The 19,550-nt window shown below is 44.1% G+C and overlaps 1 protein-coding gene across 2 annotated transcripts in view; it reads right to left on the bottom strand.

The window, feature by feature from the left end:
* The window catches only part of BACH2 (BTB domain and CNC homolog 2), a 195,045-nt gene that overhangs the window by 15,348 nt on the left and 160,147 nt on the right, over positions 1–19,550 (bottom strand). For both annotated transcript variants that reach the window (XM_033143437.1, XM_033143438.1), the window contains exon 4: positions 2,611–4,158. In XM_033143437.1, coding sequence (XP_032999328.1) covers positions 2,611–4,158 — 1,548 coding nt within the window. The remainder of the gene's footprint in view (positions 1–2,610; positions 4,159–19,550) is intronic.

Consider the following 19,550-nt stretch of genomic DNA (forward strand, 5'->3'; position numbering starts at 1 on the left):
AGCTACTGGGCATTCTAAAAGGAGGGGGAACAACCTGAAAAGGCAGTTGGGGGTTTGGCAGTTGGGGGTGGAGGTTTAGAAAGAGAAACTGCGAGGTTAGGCTTTGGGGAATGGGAGGAAAGGTCATTTTACCATTGCTAACGGGATGCAGGAAAGATTGTAACTGAGCTGAATTATATAAGAAGATTTGTACCAGTACTGACTCAAGATATCCATGTTTTCAAGTTACCTTAATAAAGTTAAAAGTGTTTAAACGTTCGCTGACTGTGGCAGTGCGTCAGTACCTCTAGAGGTGTGGTTGAGGGGAAAAGCACGAGAGGTTTCCTTGAGGTAAAAGGGACGGGTGGCTTATTTACCTAACACACAGAGGACTGGGCAGGGAAGCCAAAGGTGCCACGCAGTTGCCAGAACGAAAGGGCAAGCTGCAGCAGTTTGGGAACCCAGGGCGGGAGATCCCAAGGTGGCAGGAGTTTCACTTTAAGAACGTAAAGCACTGAGGTATCCCAGAGACACTCCCATATAACCAATGAAGGATTCATCCTAGTGGACAGTGAAACTTAGGGAGAGTCACGGTTGGGGAAGTATCGAAAGAGGAGGGAGTGGGATCCCTCACAGATAGCATCCCAGTTTTGGAATAGCTTTGCCTCTTGAGATTAGTCTGCCATTGACACTGACTGGGTTGTGATCTCAAGCAAAAAACAATTTCTTTTACCAGGCCTTCCAACAGCAGTGGCGATATGGTGTTTGTTAGATAAAGGGATTCGTATTTTGTTGTTTTTAACTGAAGTGTTTTCATTTGAGTACAGTAATTTTTATTCCTGCTTTGTACTTCGGTTTTTGCCGAAACCCACCCTGAAACCATGTGGGATGCAGGGCTGTGGTTGGAGAGCACCATCAGCTTACAAGCGAAAAAGCTAGATAAGATTAAGCAGTGGGTTCACACATTACTCATCGTTCTCTTAAATGTTAAATGCAGGTTTAGGTTTGGGTAGCTCTGATAATATTAGCTGAGCTATTCTGAAAATAAGGTCCTTCATATTCGGTTATGACCATACATATACATGGGTAGCTATTTGTAATGCAATTTGACACAAATGCTTTAGGACTGTCATTTAAGAGTTCATGGTTGGCCTTTAGAATTCTCAGTAGGCCAACTGAATTGTCTCACAGCACAGCCTTTGAGATATATTCCTTTTGAAAAGGAACATACCAACCCCAGTTAGGGAGATGCTATTAAATGAAAGACAAGATGAATGCAATTCCCCTGGCACAAACAATTCTTGGAAGAACAGCCTACTAATGCTTTCTGTCTTTCTTTAATATTCTCTAGAAAGCTTTTCCTTTCAAGATGTAGTAAGTTTAGATTTCACTTGCGACAGTCCAAAGGGAATATAACAAAAAGACAAAACAGCAACCCAGTTGTTTTAAAGTGACAGAAAGGACTGGGGTGGGGAGGGAAAGAAAGTCACTATTGAAAAGAGATGCCTTCCTATTCTTTATAAATTTATAAACTGGATACTTCTCAAAGAGTACACCATCTCTACTATCTGCAATAAAGTTAGCATTAGTACATATAAGAAGTCAGACTGCTGAATCTGAAGTTAACAGCATTTCCCTTTTTCTCCATTAAACTCTATATTCTTCTGTTTGTGTCCCTCCAAGGGTGATAAAACCAACAGGAAGAAAAGAACTTGCCAACTACATTAAATAACATGCAGCACTTGCCAAAAACATTTTGGTGCCTGAGGCAGAGATTTCCCCCACCCCCAGCAGCAGTAAAGCTAAAATAAAATTGTAAATTATGTAGCTAGCAATTTGCTACTATTTAAAGGTGGCCAGATTTTGCTTCCTGAAGCGCCACTTCATATTATCTTCTGGCGGAGAGCTGATTGTGACCATATGCTAATACTTAGCTAGATTTGGGTGGAAAATAAGCCCTGTGTCTGTATGATCATATCCTTCAATCCATGAAAACTTTTTGAGGAAGGGCAACCTGCCAATTCACACAGGGTCACTATACTTGAAAATGCACACTGGGACAAATCTTTCTGGGAACAAATCCTTAAAAAAAAAAAAAAGAATTCAGAATTCAGAAGGTGTCCATGAAGAAAAAAAGTGGACATTACAGGGTTTTCCCCTGTCCTGCAGTAACAGATGAGCAATTATACTATATCCATCCCTTTGCATAGGCACTGCCCTCTCCGATTCAGTTTTGGAGATGAGTATGATTAGCATCACATCTTGGCACACAAGCAACATATACAAAAATATTTTGTACCAACGTTCTTGCTGACTATAGTTAACACCAAGCAGCAGTCTGCAACCATGGTTAGAAGCAGATCACAAACTGTAGTATGGGTGAACTATACGTAGTTAGCAAAAAGAAAATGCTTTAGGGCTGCAATGAACCTTTTCATATGATGGGTCTTTACTGCCCCCCCCCCCATTTCATGCATTTCCCCCCACTAGCCTGACTGCAATGTCAACAAAAACTGAGGTAAAACAGGCTATTCTCTGCCTCTGTATACAAGGAATGCCATTTAAGAGAACAACAGGCTTATTGAACTGGTCACAAGACGTGTTAACAAGTGTACTTATCACAAGCCCTACCTCATGTCCTCTGTCTTGCACAGGACATGATTCACTGTCTGCTTCAGAGAACGATCCAGACTCATCGCTAGAGTTTGTTCCATAGGATGGCTCACATTTTATCTGGGGTCTGACTTGGTTGTACATTCCATCTCCCATCACGCTCGGCTCCTGATGCTCAGCGGTCAGGAACCGAGTTCCTTGGGAACAGGGGGAAGATGAAAACTCGCACAGAGGGAGGCTACATGGTGAACCCCCGCTGCCATCCTCTGCGTACGAGTAGGAGGAACATGAGCTGGAGGTCCTCGTTCTGGTTTCTAGTGGAGGAGAGCGAGGGCAAACTTTAATTGGCACTGGGCAGCTGGTGTTCGGCCGCATCCGTCCTGGTAAGAGATCAGCTGCCTGTCCAATGTGAGAATAGGTCTGGCAACTGGGAAGGGACTGGCTACTTCCTGCCCAGAGACCCTTTGGCACAGTCTCGGTGAGATCTTTCTCCAAGCTGCTCATGCCAGAATATGAATGCACCGAAGTGTTTACTTGGTCACAAACATTTGAAGAGAATATAACACTCCTCCTGTCCACCTCACCTTCCTGCTTACAGAGACCTTCAACAAAGCCAGGGCCCCTGAGAGGCGATCCCACGGTAAAATTGGAAGCATCCTTCTGAACAGCTTGGGAGAGTCCATAATTCCCTGCGAAAGGGACATAATCAGTTTTGTGGTCACCCTGAGTTGTCCCCTTATCGAAAGGGCATGCTGGACTCCTGGCAAAGTGCTGTTGGGAAGTACTGGGGAAGCCAACTAAGTCTACATTTTTTGTTCGGTTGAAGAAAGACCTTAGGCAGGAAGGGGAGGAAACACTTTTAGACCTGTCAGCTCCAGTGGGACTTGGCTGCTTCCGGTCCATTTCAACATCCCCCTCTTTATCCCTGATGTCAGGCTCATCTCCAGAGAGGCAAAGCGTGATGTTTTCTTCATCATTCTCCTCACTCCTAGGCTCACTTTTAATTTGCCCTACAGGAAGCTCTGGCTTGAGGCTATTGCCAGAACTTTCTTCACTGAATGTGCTTGCAAAACCTGAGGTACTAATGTGTGATGCGTTGTAGACATTCTTGGTACAAGCCATCTGGTATTTCTTATATCTGGGTAACCGCGCCACTGCTTCTTTGTCCAAACTGTCCTTGCCATCGTTCAAGATATCAGAGTCGGGCAGCATCCCTTCTTCCTTGTCCGCTCCCGAACTGGCCGATTCAAAGTTAAAGGGCTCTGGGTGTGTTCTCTCCCTTGGGCAAGAGATCTTGGAAGTCTCCGACTCCATCGTCTCCTCCTCTTCTCCCTCGGAGTTCTTGTCTTCATGCATCCGCTGGTAGGTGGTGTCTTTTTTGCACAGAAACAGGCCATCTTCATTGTTCAGGAGTTGCGTTTGAAGGAAGCTGAAGCAAGAATCCTCCAGGTTGTGCATGCGCAGGAACTCTGCACAGTGGATGACCTCTCGTATGTTTTCTCTGCTGAGTAACAGCTTAGCAGTGTAGGCAAACTGTAACAATGGACCAAATCCCCTGGCAGTGACCTGCAAAAGAACAAAAACACAGGGAAATTGCCAGCATTACCATCAGCACTGCTATTGTCCCAAGCCCCTCAAGTGTAGTTAGATAACTCAACAGTTCTAATGTCCATAAATACCACCGTCCAATAGTTAATCTTTCCTTAAGTCAGCAGTAATGCTACTTCCAATCATTAATGCTGCCTGCCCTGTTGCTGCTTGCACACTTCATATTAGAGGATGATCTAAACATCACTTCCAACAAATGACTTAAAGGGAGATGAGATATGTGGCAAATGGTATTTATATGTTTAACGAACTCAAGAATGCTGCTAAGTTTCCAATGAGTGCACAAATCCCACCAATTTCACAACATTCCCATAATCTAGGCTGACTTCACTCTGTGATCAGAATAAATTATGCCAATTACAAAATCCTTTATTCTTCTTCAACAGTTTATGGGGTTTTCAAAGAAATGGAATATATTATTATAATGGTTAGTTTAGTGAAAACAAAGTCCCCTACACTGGAACAACGTAAGTATTAAATGGTACTAATAAAAAGTTGGAGAAGGGCATGGGGTTTGTCTGAATATGCATTAGAAGTGGGAAGACAGAGAACATGAAGCAAGGAGACGACTTGAATAATTGTTTAGGAAACTATCCCATAAATGCTGGAGTCTCTGGTTGAGTTCAGATAAGGATTTAGTTAATATTACATCATGGTTTCTCTAACAACATAGGGAAGCCAGCTATAGCCTTCCAATACACAGTGAAATACAATGTTATTATGCACCTGCTTCCTCAGATTTCAGCACCGCTGTGAAGAAGTAATAATCCTAGCCTGAACCATGTAGTTGGAGACTGACTACAAAAGATGGTTTTGCCACATGGTAGTATTTAAAATAAATGCCAAGTAGCTTCTAGTTGATTGAATTCACTCTCAGACAGATTTATGATCTACAGTGCTCTGGCGCATGGGGTTCATTCACCTAAATAAACTTGACTATGTCAAAATTAGGGGTGTATAAAGAGATGATGATGATGATGATAAGATTTCTATCTTTGCACTGTGCTCCCCCTTCCCCAAAGCAACTTGGGAACTTTCTCTGCTGTGAGCCCGGCAGGAGGAAAATGTGATGATACGTAATAATGATGCCTCTGAAATGGCTTCCTGCATTACAGTTTGGTTGGACCCCATTGCAGTTGGGGTCCCTTCCAACTCTATGATTCTATGAAGTGACTGGCTAGCCAGAGCAGCCCCCTCAGATCAGGGCTGGCTCAGGACATTTTGCTGTATGAGGCAAAAGATGAATGGCACCATCCCCAAAGGCACATACATAAGCCAATTGGAACTGGTGGTAGAATCTTACTGCAGTACTGATGAAAGGACAGTGTATTCAACTGCAGTTGAGGGCAGCAGGCTATCATAGGGGTCATGGCACTCACAGCTCCCTGCACCTCAGCTTCTGCTGCTTGAAGCAGCTGCCTCACTGTGCCTCAGTTTAGGATTGGCTCTGCCTCAGGTAATATATGTATTCTATGAACAATTTGTAAAACCCAGATATTAAAAATGTCACTTGGGTCTTCAGCATGACTACAGTGGTACCTCAGGTTACAGACGCTTCAGGTTACAGACTCCGCTAACCCAGAAATAGTACCTCGGGTTAAGAACTTTACTTCAGGATGAGAACAGAAATCGTGTGGCGGTGGTGCGGCGGCAGCGGGAGGCCCCATTAGCTAAAGTGGTACCTCAGGTTAAGAATGGTTTCAGGTTAAGAACGGACCTCCGGAACGAATTAAGTTCTTAACCCAAGGTACCACTGTATTTGCACTAACAACAGTCCAAACCAAAGCAAGCACTTAAAAGCCTGTGTACACTAGTCCACTTTGTGATTTCACTTGCTTCTAATTAAGGTATTTGGTTACTGTCTCAGTCTGGATTTAGTCGAAGTATAGACCCCCATATATATATGGGACCTGGGTGGTAGTGGTCTAAAGCACTGAGCCTCTTGTGCTTGCTGATCAGAAGGTCAGCTGTTTGAATCTGCCAACAGGGTGAGCTCCCGTTGCTCTGTCCCAGCTTCTGCCAACCTAGCACTTTGAAAGCACACTAGTGCAAGCAGATAAATAGATACCGCTGCAGCGGGAAGGTAAACGGTATTTCCGTGCACTCTGGCTTCCGTCATGGTGTTCTGTTGTGCCCAAAGCGGTTTAGTCATGCTGGCCACATGACCTGGAAAGCTGTCTGTGGACAAACGCTGGCTCCCTTGGCCTGAAGCAAGATGAGCACCACAACTCAACCCCATACTCACCTTTGTATGTATGTGTGTGTATATACATATACATATACATATATACATCTGTAGTTATCTAATGCAGCCACTAGGTGGGAGAACTGCAAAACAAGTAGAATCTTGTCTAAGAGCTTCCAAGTACCGTATATCGCGGCGTATAAGACGACTTTTTAAGCCCGAAAAATCTTCTCTGAAGTCGGGGGTCGTCTTGTACGCCGGCAACATCATGACCCGGAGTTCCGCCCCGCCACTGGCTGCATGGAGCCTCTCCCCGGCGCTTCAGCCGCCATGGAGCCCGGGCTGGGCGTGGGCGGCAAGCGCGGAGGCTTCCTGTGCGGCGACGGGGAGCTTCTCCCCGCTGCCCCAGGCGTCGCTGCCGACGCCTCAGCAGCCGTGGAGGCCGTCCTGCGCTTCAGCAGGAAGCGCGGAGGCCTCCTTTGGGGCGACGGGGAGCTTCTCCCCGCTGCCCCAGGCGTCGCTACCGACGCCTCAGCAGCCGTGGAGGCCGTCCTGCGCTTCAGCAGGAAGCGCGGAGGCCTCCTTTGGGGCGACGGGGAGCTTCTCCCCGCTGCCCCAGGCGTCGCTGCCGACGCCTCAGCAGCTGTGGAGGCCGTCCTGCGCTTCAGCAGGAAGCGCGGAGGCCTCCTTTGGGGCGACGGGGAGCTTCTCCCCGCTGCCCCAGGCGTCGCTACCGACGCCTCAGCAGCCGTGGAGGCCGTCCTGCGCTTCAGCAGGAAGCGCGGAGGCCTCCTTTGGGGCGACGGGGAGCTTCTCCCCGCTGCCCCAGGCGTCGCTACCGACGCCTCAGCAGCCGTGGAGGCCGTCCTGCGCTTCAGCAGGAAGCGCGGAGGCCTCCTTTGGGGCGACGGGGAGCTTCTCCCCGCTGCCCCAGGCGTCGCTACCGACGCCTCAGCAGCCGTGGAGGCCGTCCTGCGCTTCAGCAGGAAGCGCGGAGGCCTCCTTTGGGGCGACGGGGAGCTTCTCCCCGCTGCCCCAGGCGTCGCTACCGACGCCTCAGCAGCCGTGGAGGCCGTCCTGCGCTTCAGCAGGAAGCGCGGAGGCCTCCTTTGGGGCGACGGGGAGCTTCTCCCCGCTGCCCCAGGCGTCGCTACCGACGCCTCAGCAGCCGGGGAGGCCGTCCTGCGCTTCAGCAGGAAGCGCGGAGGCCTCCTTTGGGGCGACGGGGAGCTTCTCCCCGCTGCCCCAGGCGTCGCTACCGACGCCTCAGCAGCCGGGGAGGCCGTCCTGCGCTTCAGCAGGAAGCGCGGAGGCCTCCTTTGGGGTGACGGGGAGCTTCTCCCCGCTGCCCCAGGCGTCGCTACCGACGCCTCAGCAGCCGGGGAGGCCGTCCTGCGCTTCAGCAGGAAGCGCGGAGGCCTCCTTTGGGGCGACGGGGAGCTTCTCCCCGCTGCCCCAGGCGTCGCTGCCGACGCCTCAGCAGCCGGGGAGGCCGTCCTGCGCTTCAGCAGGAAGCGCGGAGGCCTCCTTTGCGGCGACGGGGAGCTTCTCCCCGCTGCCCCAGGCGTCGCTGCCGCCGCCTCAGCAGCCATGGGGGCCGCTGTGCGCTTGGGCGGCAAGCGCGGAAATCTCCTGTGTGGCGCGGGGGACGCTCTCCCCGCCGCTGCCGCCGCCTCAGCAGCCATGGATCCCGGGCTGGGTGAGTATACCCCAAACTCTGTTTTTTCACATTAAAAGTTGGGGGGTCGTCTTATACGCCGAGTCGCCTTATACGCCGCGATATACGGTATGTTTTAACCAGTACCTCTTGCAATGCAATTTAGGCAAAATAAAAGAAATTTAACTGACTCAGAACATTCCACGGTACATTTTTCTCTCAAGCTGATTAAAGACTTTCAACACCCCAAAAGCATGCCACCTGAGACATCTGCTACATGTGTCTTCCTCCAGAGGATATTGCATGCAGTATTGTGATGTTGTTCACATTGCATCCTAGATAGCTGCTTGCTCTTAAAAACAAAGGGCAAAAAAATCCAGGAGGCGGAAAGCAGGGAGGTAAGAGGACTGAATCAGTATGGCATGTTTGTATCTACAAAAATCCTGTATCAGTAACAACACAGTACCAATTTACAAGAGGCACTGGGTAGTAACGCTGTATTTTGAAGTACTGTAACAGGCGTCTCTGCAAATTTAAAAGATGCCCTCAGGGAGGACTCTTAGAAGCATTTCAGACCAGCACTAATGTTTCAAGTACATAAACAGCAACTTTCATGATGAATGCAAGCAAGGCTTGCTGGCAAGTGTGGAAGCTGGCAGAATCTCAGTAGCCTGAAGCTGTCTAAATATTGATTTGGCCTTTATTTTGGGTCCACCAGCACACTGCCTTTGGAACTGCTTGTATTTAATTTGCTGTGACAAGAAAGCAGATATTCAGGGACTGTAAAGTGCTTATAAATATTGCACATTTTAAAGAGGATGGTTTAAAACCTGCATACATTACATCCACACACTTGTTTTCTCTATATGATGGTAAGGGCTCTTCGCAGTGCAAAACCCTTCCACCATTTCTGGGAGAAACTTAAGTACTGTATGCTATAATGACAGCATAACAAAGAGAATACACAATGGGATGCAACATCTTTCTGCAGCAATAACGATGAGAGTAAAATAGCAGTTTTAAAATAATTAATAACCAAGGGGTGCCAAATGATTAAGATATTCCATACGTACAACAGAGCAGCTTTCAACTTGTATCCAAATGTTAACCTATCAACTGAGCCCTGAAAATGTCCACATAAAACAGGTGTGTCAGAAAGTATGTCACTAGTCTCCTTAGTTGTATTTCTTTACTGAAAACCCACTTTGGTTGCAACAAACCTCAATTCCTAGGAGCTTGTGTGTGGGTTTGTGTAAGCTCTATGCTCATCAAAATGGCCATGCAGAGGATGTTTTGCCCAAGAATGCACATTTCAGTTCAACTGCAATCCAGACAAACAACCCCTCCTTCCTTTTTAGTGGCTTAGATTAGTCTGCAACCTTGTGTGAACTTGCATACTTAGCTGTGCAGTACAGAGAATGTTGGACTTCTACATGAGAGATCAAAGTTCAAATCCCTACTCGATTGCTCGGTCATTTGCTGAGTCTCTGCTACCTTGCAGGGCAGCTGGGGAAGTTAGAATGAGATAAGGATATAGCATAGTTCGCCTTTAGAGATACCACCATAGTTCTACTTGGCTCAGAAAGTAACTCTTTAACTCAAAATGCTTGCACTAAACATAAGAAAAGCCTTCCAAGCAATGACATCTCTCTCCACTCAGATTTTGAACTAAACCAGAGAAAAACTCAGCTCCTTTCCCACTGTCTCTCACATAAGACACCAAAACCTTCTGCTCCGCTCCCCCACCCCCCCAAAAACCCTCTCTTCCTCCCTCCCACTTGTTTGCCTGGCTGCTTCCAGAAGAAGAGGAGGTGTCTCCATCCTCCTTTTGCTTTTGAAGTGCTGTCCTAGAAGCTAAAAGGCCTGGGTGATGTAATTTCCCCCAGAGCTACTGACATCCACAGCAGTAGTCAGGTGAGGGTTTAGAGGCTAAAAGGTGGCTGGGAGATGAGACCTTTTTGCACACCTGATAATCTCGTCACAGTGAAATGAGATCCAGTTTGAGTAATAATTTGTCTTGGGATCAATAGATTCCAAAATGAAAGGTAGGGATCTGCCCATCACTACTTGCCCCAAGCCTTTTGAAACAATCTAATTAACAATAAATAACATGAGAGTGCTGAAGGGAGGTTTTGGTTCTCAACATTTGATTATTGGCATTTATGGTTTCATTGTTTTCAAATCGTAGAATTGTAGAGGTGGAAGGGACCATGAGAGTCATCTAATCCAACCCCCTACACTGAAGGAATCTTTTGCCCAATGTGGGGCTTGAACCCACAACCCTGAGATTAAGTCTCATGATTTTCCAACTGGGCTATCTGAAAATCTTTGGAGTGGCAATGAAAGAAAATGAAACTTCCCCAGAAGTAGACCAAACACATAACATTTCAGCAACTGTGGTCATCAGTGAGTGTCTTCTGTGGCAACTTTTAAAAGCCTGTTGAAAACCTTTCTATTCTGTATGTATGTAGATACAAAAATTTAATAGAACAAAGACACCATGCTGGTTGTCACCCACGGAAATAACATCTCTCAAAAGATAAATATGAGGACAAGTTGGCTCCTAATCAAAGTAAATAAATATGAGGACAAGAGCTCCTAATCAAAGTGGAAAATCAATTAAAAATGAGAATATTTGAAGAAATAAGAGAAAAGATAACAGATTGGTTACAATATTTTCAATTAAATGAGATTTTTAAGGAGGATACAATTATTGAAGAAAATGTATAGCTTGCTGCTAGAATGGGAAACAAAGGATGAAGAGGTTAAATGTGTGATGATAAAATGGGCAAAAGATCTGGGACATAATATTCAAATAAGTGACTGGGAAAAACTTTGGAAGGTGGATTGAAGTTCACTGTATGTACAACACTGAAAGAGAACTATATGAAAATGATGTACCGTTGGTACATAATACCAGTAAAACTTGCCAAAATGTATAGAACAAGTTCTAATAAGTGTTGGAAATGTAAAGAAAAAGAGGATACCTTTTATCATGTGGTGGGAATGTAAAATGGTTAAAGTTATTGGGAAGTGATATATAACGAATTGAAGAAATGTTTAAATTGACTTTTATTAAAAAACCAGAAGTGTTCTTACTAGGAATAACAGGAAGCCAAATCCCGAAGGAAAAGAAGAAATTGTTTATGTACGCAACAGCAGCAGCCCGGATTCTATTAGCCCAAAAGTGGGAGGAAGACATGATACCAATAGAAGAAAGGCAACTGAAGGACAATGCTGAAATGGCTAAACTCACAGAAAAGCTCAGAGACAATGACAATTAATAATTAAAAAAAGAATAGGAAACATTTATTGTATATGTACAAAAATATTGTAAACAAGTAGAAACATTGGCAGGCTTTGATTAAATACTTGCAAGCAGTTAAAAATGAGATAAAAGAAAAGAAAGGGAATTTGAATTGAAATATTAAGGTTTAATGGTAATCAGTTACATATCGACAAAATAATGAGAATAAGAGGTTTAATTATAACTATGCAGAAAAGGTATAAATTCAATGAACCAGAAAAGGAAATGGAGGGAAGTCAGGAGGTTAAAGAGAACCTCCAAAAAGAAAGAGATGATGTTTGTACAATGAAAAAAGTGTTAATGTCTTATGTTTATGTCTAAATCTTTTTTTTTTGTTCTGTGTTTTATTAATGAAGAATAATTGTTGAAGATAAAATTGTAAAATAAATAAAAACTTATTTACAAAAAAACAAAAACAAAAAACCCTTTCTATTCTGCCAGGCCTATTGCTGGCAACTAAGAGTATTTTGTTTTTATTATATTTTTTTGTTGGGAGCCGCCCAGAGTGGCTGGGACAACCCAGTTAGATGGGCAGAATATACATCATAAATAAAATCATCCTCATCACCCCTCACATTGATGACTGTTTTTAATTTATTTTTGCTTTTTACTTGTTTGAAACTTTTTTATAATTTTATTGTTTGGTTTTATTTTTCATATGCTTTAAAACCATTGTGACATACAGCAGTATAATTTTAATAAATAAATAAATACCCCAGTATTTATTCTACTGAGAGGGGCCTGATTCAGCCTGGAGCTGGTGTAATGATGAAGCGAACATTGCCCTTCTCTCCACCCTGGCTGGTGTGAGTTAGCAAGAATTGGGATGGGTCAGTAGATCATGCATGTCCCTCCCCACCTTCTACTAGGACATGGGGGTGGGGAGGAAAGCCCTATTGTGCTAGCAGAAGTCCTTGTGCAGGCTTTGTCTAGTGCAGGCATAGGCAACCTTCGGCTCTCCAGATGTTTTGGCCTACAACTCCCATGATCCCTAGCTAACAGGACCAGTGGTTAGGGATGATGGGAATTGTAGTCCAAAACATCTGGAGAGCCAAAGGTTGCCTATGCCTGGTCTAGTGGGAACAGTTAGTTGAACCCAGACCCCAGTATTCAACTTGGGAAGGCTTGTCTGCAATGACAACTGTTTAGAGGACCTTCTTTCCACCATTCCATCACTCTTGGTTATGTTTCCTTTATGTCTTGCTTATACCTACTCACCTCCTTGGGTGCTCACCTCACACACTTGGGTGGTGGTCCAGTTGCTTGCCCATAATGCAATGATCTTTATCTAGCATAAGAAGCCATCTATGACCATGCACAGATGTAAACACTACATAGAGCTTCCAGAACAGGATGTGGGATCATCATGCGTTCATGACTTCCTATCCTTCTGTTCTCAGGCACACATTCCCTCTAACCAGGCATGTTCAGTGTTCTAGACAACTCTTAAGGTTCTCAAAGCACGTTTGGGGCAATGCCAGGTTGGGAATGGCTGAATACGATGCTGAACCTAGGTAGAGATGCAAGTGGAATTTATGTTCGGATTCCTGAAGCTTAGTTAATTTTTATGCCTGTGTCAGCCTGAATTTCTACTTGCTTCATAGGTGGTTCGCCTCCCCCCCCCCCAGCTCTATTAGTCAATTTACTTAATAGCCTCACTTGGCATTTTCCTAAAGTTACAATTTATATAATAAACCAGATCCTAGAAATAGAAGATAAGCTTAGTGACAGTTAACTCTGTTTCTATTTTTTCCCCACAGCCTTACAAAAGTCTCTGGGATTAAACATGACTTCTAATCTCATTTGCTGTAATTAGCATACTTATTCTTTTTTAAAAGCCAGGGTGCTGGTGTAATGTGTGGGGGAGACCAGACTGAGGAGGGTTTTTTTGTTGGTATATTCTGCTACATCTCTCTAATGCAACAGTGCATTAGCGGTGGATTTAAACTGAGCCGTCCACACATTGTTCTCAAAGTGTAACTTCATCACATTACAAGTTAAACAGACCAACTGGAGGTTTTTTTTTTTTAATTACCTCTTAAAATAAGGCAGAATTTCTCATTTGTAATTTGAGAACTGCTATGCCAAATGATCAGCTTTTTCACCAAATGAGAGGCAGAGAGCTGTATCTGGCACCCCCGCCCCAATGCAGAGTTGCTTACATGCACATTCTATGCAGTGATTTTCACTCATTTTTAAATCATTATATGTTTTAATCTTTCAAAACATATTATACACACACACACACACACAGAGAGAGAGAGAGGAGAGAGAGAGAAGTGAGAGAGAGAGAGAGAGAGAGAAGAGATTCGGAAAGAAAGAACACCCACAATAGAGGACCAATTACTATGAGGAAGATTGTATGAAGAAAATGCTTGCTTTTTAGCCTGGGACAAGTACTATTCCTCGAATATAAGCCGCTCCTGCAAATAAGCTGCACCTTTAAAACTGAAGGGGGGAGGAGACAATACTCGGGCTGCTTCCTGGGGGAAGGGCCATGCCACTTTGCCGGCAGCGTAAGGTCGTGAATATAAGCCACACTTTCACTGTCAGAATTTTTTTTTTGGGGGGGGGGGGGAGTGCGGCTTATATTAAGGCCAATATGGTACACTAGTTCACTATGTCTCAGTTTCCTATGTAACATCTTTCTCCTTTGTTTCAGGGAATTGGCATATATATAGCGAACACGAATGGTACCACTTTCCACATACATACTTATAATCAGATATATTAAATTTTAGGTGCTTACCAAGCAGTTATGAAGTCAGATTAAAGGACAGGATGCATATAAAACGGACCAACGTGCCAGCAACCTTTTATAACTCATTAACTGTGACAAAATACTGTGGCCAGGAGGCCTGAATTCATCCAGACAGAAAAGTCTGAAGAGTGTTTCCTGAGGATCTGGCTCCAGTTCTTTAAATGTAGTGGCCTAACATTTTGATTTAAAAAACAAACAAACCTGAAAATAAGGGGATCTCTGGATTGTAAAGGTAAAGGTAAAGGGACCCCTGACCATCAGGTCCAGTCATGTCCGACTCTAGGGTTGCGGCGCTCATCTTGCTCTATAGGCCGAGGGAGCCGCGTTTGTCCTCAGACAGCTTCTGGGTCATGTGGCCAGCATGACAAAGCCACTTCTGGCAAACCAGAGCAGCGCACGGAAACACCATTTACCTTCTTGCTGGAGCGGTCCCTATTTATCTACTTGCACTTTGACGTGCTTCCGAACTGCTAGGTGGGCAGGAGCCGAGACCGAGCAATGGGAGCTTACCCAGTGGCAGGGATTTGAACCGCCAACCTTCTGATCAGCAAGCCCTAGACTCTGTGGTTTAACCCACAGCGCCACCTGGGTCCCCAATTCTCTGGATTGTAGTCTAAGTAAATAAAAAAAACAAGCTCACAAATTGGGAGGATTGGGGGGGGGGGGTCAAGATGGGGAGTGGAGATGCTCACCACTACTGTTAAAACTATTGTTATACCTTTTTGTGAATCCAAAAGCTGGAGATAAGCTATCTAGGGGGATATAACATTTTTATTATAGTTTTTAAAAAACACATTCAAATTCTTGGCAGTGAAATAGACACACATCAGAAGAGCCACTCTGAGGGAAATAACAAACACACACTTATTGTGCAACCCCACCACTGATTCTTCAACGTATTGTGCAGAGAGGCCATTTGCTTTCTCTTTTTCTACACAAATCAGGATTCAGCTTGGAGATTTATGCAAATACTTTTGACAGCATTCTGGAAAACACACTCTGGTGTATTTGTAGTGAAATTAAGCCTTCATGGCAAGAGCCCTCCAGTCAGCATCTGCTAGTAAATGTTGCTGAGTAGGCTGGGGGATGCAGGTTTGTGTACGTTTTAGAAAAAACGACACTTAGTGAGTATGCATCATAGCAAGCGCATCAAGGAAGTTCCAGAAAGCAGAATTATACCGGGACCATTATAAAATAACCAAACATGAAAACGCCACCAGGAATTTTTCGATAAATTATTGACTGTGTGTTGCCAAGACTATGTTCAGTCAGGAGGCTAACATTTCAAAAGGAGGCAATGTTACTACTGAGCGGCAAAGAAAAAAAATATTGAGGAGAAAAACACTTGAATCAGCAATGCAACTAGACTATTCTGATGTTCCAAATGGTGGGAACTTCAGCTGGGCTACTGAAGATATCCACTGTCAAAAGAGGATTCCACTTGACTAGATAACAAGGCAATTAATATCATTAAATGGTAGGCTGCAGCCATGTATAAATATCCTGTCTTCCTGCAGGCCTTTATATACCATCCAAAACAACCATAAAGTGATTATCTATAGCTTTCAATTTCTAGTCTTTTGGGAGAATCTGAAACACCAGTTCCTTAGTTCCCCCCATTCTATTCTCCCCCCCCCCCCAATTTGGCACTTAATGTACTTTGTTCCTGTACTCTTACCGGTAGTGATTCTCAAGACTGACACAACTTGCATTTTAATTCATTCTTGCATGCACATTGTCAGCATAGCTCTACTGAAAAAGGGGGTCATTCTTCAGTGGTGCCCTCAGTTTAAACAAGGGGCTACATCCCTCCAAAAACAGATCAACTAACGATGTTTGGATGTGCTGCATACTAGTATATAACACTATAGCCATGCCTTCAACATTTTGAGACAGAAGCTTTAGAACAGCAGTCTATACTTACATAATGAACAACGCCTCTTCTATAGTCATTTCTCTCTCCTCAGTAGGAGTATAAAGAACATTTTTAAAAGGTACTATTAGCTTGAAGGCATTCTACATCCACTTGATGGAGAAAGACACAAAGGGCACACTCAAACTTAAGAGTGTACTTGCTTTCAGCTATGTCTGGAGAGATAACAACGGGGTGTTTAGGCTTACTATGCATTTTTTGTGTGGAATAGGCGCTGCTGCCCAGGCACCAACATTCATGTTCTTAACTGTGTATTTCTTGCATACTGTTTAGCTTCAACTGGGTTAGAACTCAAATCTTGGGACAGAGGCTCTCCCCCCCAACACCAATCCCACAAGAACTCAAATCTTGGGACAGAGGCTCTCCCCTCCAACACCAATCCCACAAACACAAAACCAGGTCAATAGCAGGCAAAATGGAACCAGTCAGGAACAAGGGAATAGAAAAAGCAGGTTCTAGGTCAGGATAGTCCAACTTTTCATACCAAGTGGACCGCAAGAGTACTTTTACATGGAAACCATGGACACACTGCCTTGTTGCCTGAGCCCCTTATTCCTAAGTAGCTCTGTGTTCTCAGGTGCGCACACTCCTTTGCAAGGTAGCCACCTGAGCCTGAAATTTCTGGCATCCACCATCTGACGCTGAGAGGAGATTCCACCTGCCTCCCCCTCTGACTCGGAAAGGAGGTTCTTTTGCCACAGATGAATTGGAGCTCTGGAGACAAGCCTGCTGAGAACTCCTCTAGAAGCCCAAGGTCTCCCTCATCAGGGTTGGAGATGGGAGACTTCGCAAGCTCTCAAGTGTCTTCTGACGCTCTAGGCAGCCTGGATGTTTGGTGTTGGAAGGGACATCCAGGTCAGGTCAGACCCTGCATGACACCTACATGGCCCACCTACTGCCCCCTGCCTAGTTAAATGTGCTTAAGACCAGTGGCCTAAGATCCGAAGTTTTCACTGTATTTGCATCATTTCTACTGATGGAAGGGACTTATAATGAGTAAAGGGGGCTTTTCATGAACGGAAGCTGCTTCCACTCAGTAAGGAAAAGCAGAGGGCTCAAGTCACTAACTGACATGCCATAAAATCAGACCCTGGGAAATCCTATCTTGTGAATTAATTTGGAGGGAGCTGGAACAGCACCTCCATCTCCAAGAGTCAGGAGCCAATTAATTCCGGCCTTCCCTTGTCACATTCACTACTTTGTGTTGTCTATAGACACTACGCACACACCCTCTCCTTGCTGTCATCTATGTTTCCAATTGTCTAGACCAGGGGTTGTCAACCTGGTCCCTACCGCCCACTAGTGGGCGTTTCAGGATTCTAGGTGGGCGGTAGGGGGTTCTACGGCACAAGCTGAATCCTCCTTCCATTGAGCACTTGTGGGCAGTAAGGAAATTTTACCATCAAGAAAGATGCATTAGTGGGCAGTAAGTATAAAAAGGTTGACTACCCCTGGTCTAGACTGAGTTCTTGAACAGAAAGGACCAGAAGGTGGCAGGTTTTCCCTTTGACCAGCACTAGACAGCTATTTCATCCATTACAGTTCTCCACTTTTGTAACACTTAAGAGATAATAGCAACTGCAATAGAATCCAGATCATTACAGTTTTAGATTAATGCCATTGGACAGAAGTCTTTCTTTCTATGCTATTGTCTGTGGGGTTTCAACTGAGAATGATGAAACCATTTTGCCAGAGGAAGTGTGTATGCATATGTGAGAGGGAAAGAATATGGAGTGCATGTGTGAGCAAGCTCAGGTTCCATCTGTTAAGACAGGATCATGTTCACTTTGAATTTATATTCCTATGCTTTATTGCTACACTAGAGTGTATTAAAAAAAAAGAGGCTACAGTTCTGGCAGTCAGTACCACTACAGCTGCTCATGCTTATTAACAGCATAAATAAACTTTTAGAGACACTCAAAGAAAATAACTGCAATTAACGCTGTCTGAATAAATAATGAACAGCAAAATGATATTCGGATGGTTCATTCATTTACTTCCGTATGATGAAAATATAGCCTTCTGCATGCTGAATCATCTTATATTTAGTAATTAGAAAATAATATCATGGTTTAGTGCTTCTTAACTAAGATGAGGTCCTCATTTGGCAAATTTAGTGGCGTTATAATTCGTTTCCTATTGCATGCATCTCCCTTACTTCAAAATACAAGGAAGAGGACTATGAAGCAGATCTTGACCTGGCAAGAAGGTGATAAAATTGGAAAGCTATTCTCAGTAGAAAATGAATACAAGTCCAGTGTGGGGGGAGGGGTGTACACAAAATAGTTGGATGGACCTACAAACTTGAAGAGGAAAAAATGTTGGGAGAGGGAAGGAGAATTCACATTCAGCAATTCAGCACTAACCAAAATTTAGCACAGCGTGCAAAAAATATTTGCCTCATTGGGAGCTCTTTCTTTCTCCTTTGATGACAACTGAAGCCTTGCTGGCTATTACACCCCACATGCTTCTACATCTTTGGCAGATTGCTGGCTCCTGCTTCTGAAGTGATAGGTAGCCTCTCTTTCTCCTAGACCTAGACAGCTTAAAGAAAAATAGGATTTTGTTTTTACGAGCATAATTTGTCATCTTGCTACTGATGTCAAAGTAAAGTGTTATTCTCTCCCCCCCCCCCGCGCCCGTTTCTTTCTACCATAGACAGCAGAGAAGGAAACAAGAACAAATGATCAACGAACACCTTACAAAACAACCATTCTATGTTGTTACAACTATAGTAGTATACAAAATCTGCAAATCCATGCAAATCCACACAAACCTCAAGTGTGGATTCATGTCTCTTTTTTTTTATAAAGTGCTTAAGATCACTCTTCTAAGCACCACAAAACTTAGTTAATTTAATTAAGGCTAATTTTAATCAGCTCTCTGTAGCATTAATTATGTGACACTCTTGACATTCTTTATTTGCACAAAGCCCATTGATGGCTTGAGCTGGTGGACTTTTTTGAATACTGACAGCAGCAGAAAAACATAGGGTCTCTCTGATCACCAAATTTGGTTTCCGAATCAGCAAGTCTATTAAACTCAAATTCAGCCATTTGTTTCTTTATAGATGAATTGCACTGGAATATAGTGTGTATGTGTTTGTGCATATGGATTCAAGTGGGAAAAAAGGAAATTAAATTAAGCTATCTATTTAACCACTACCGATATGGCAAATGTTTATGTTTTTTAAAAGAAAGAACAGAACGAGATATACCTCTTCTAAAATAAGAAAACAGATAATGGAGGCTTAGATTAAAATGGGCCAATATGAATTAATAGGTACAAGCCTGGTTACTTTGAGGAACAGCAACTTGGTGTGGGTGGGTGGGGGGGGGAGAAGTTAGTGTTTTGCTCGTATGAAGGACATAGGTTGAGGTCCATATGTACTGACTTGCTTGAGAAAAATTAAAATAAATTGGAACCAGACATACTCTAGAAGACCCAAAGACATTTTAGGGAAGTTTTTAATGTGTGATATTTTTGTATCTGATTTTGTTGGAAGCC

Source organism: Lacerta agilis, chromosome 3 (genome assembly GCF_009819535.1).
Source record: "Lacerta agilis isolate rLacAgi1 chromosome 3, rLacAgi1.pri, whole genome shotgun sequence".
NCBI classification, from domain to species: Eukaryota; Metazoa; Chordata; class Lepidosauria; order Squamata; family Lacertidae; genus Lacerta; species Lacerta agilis.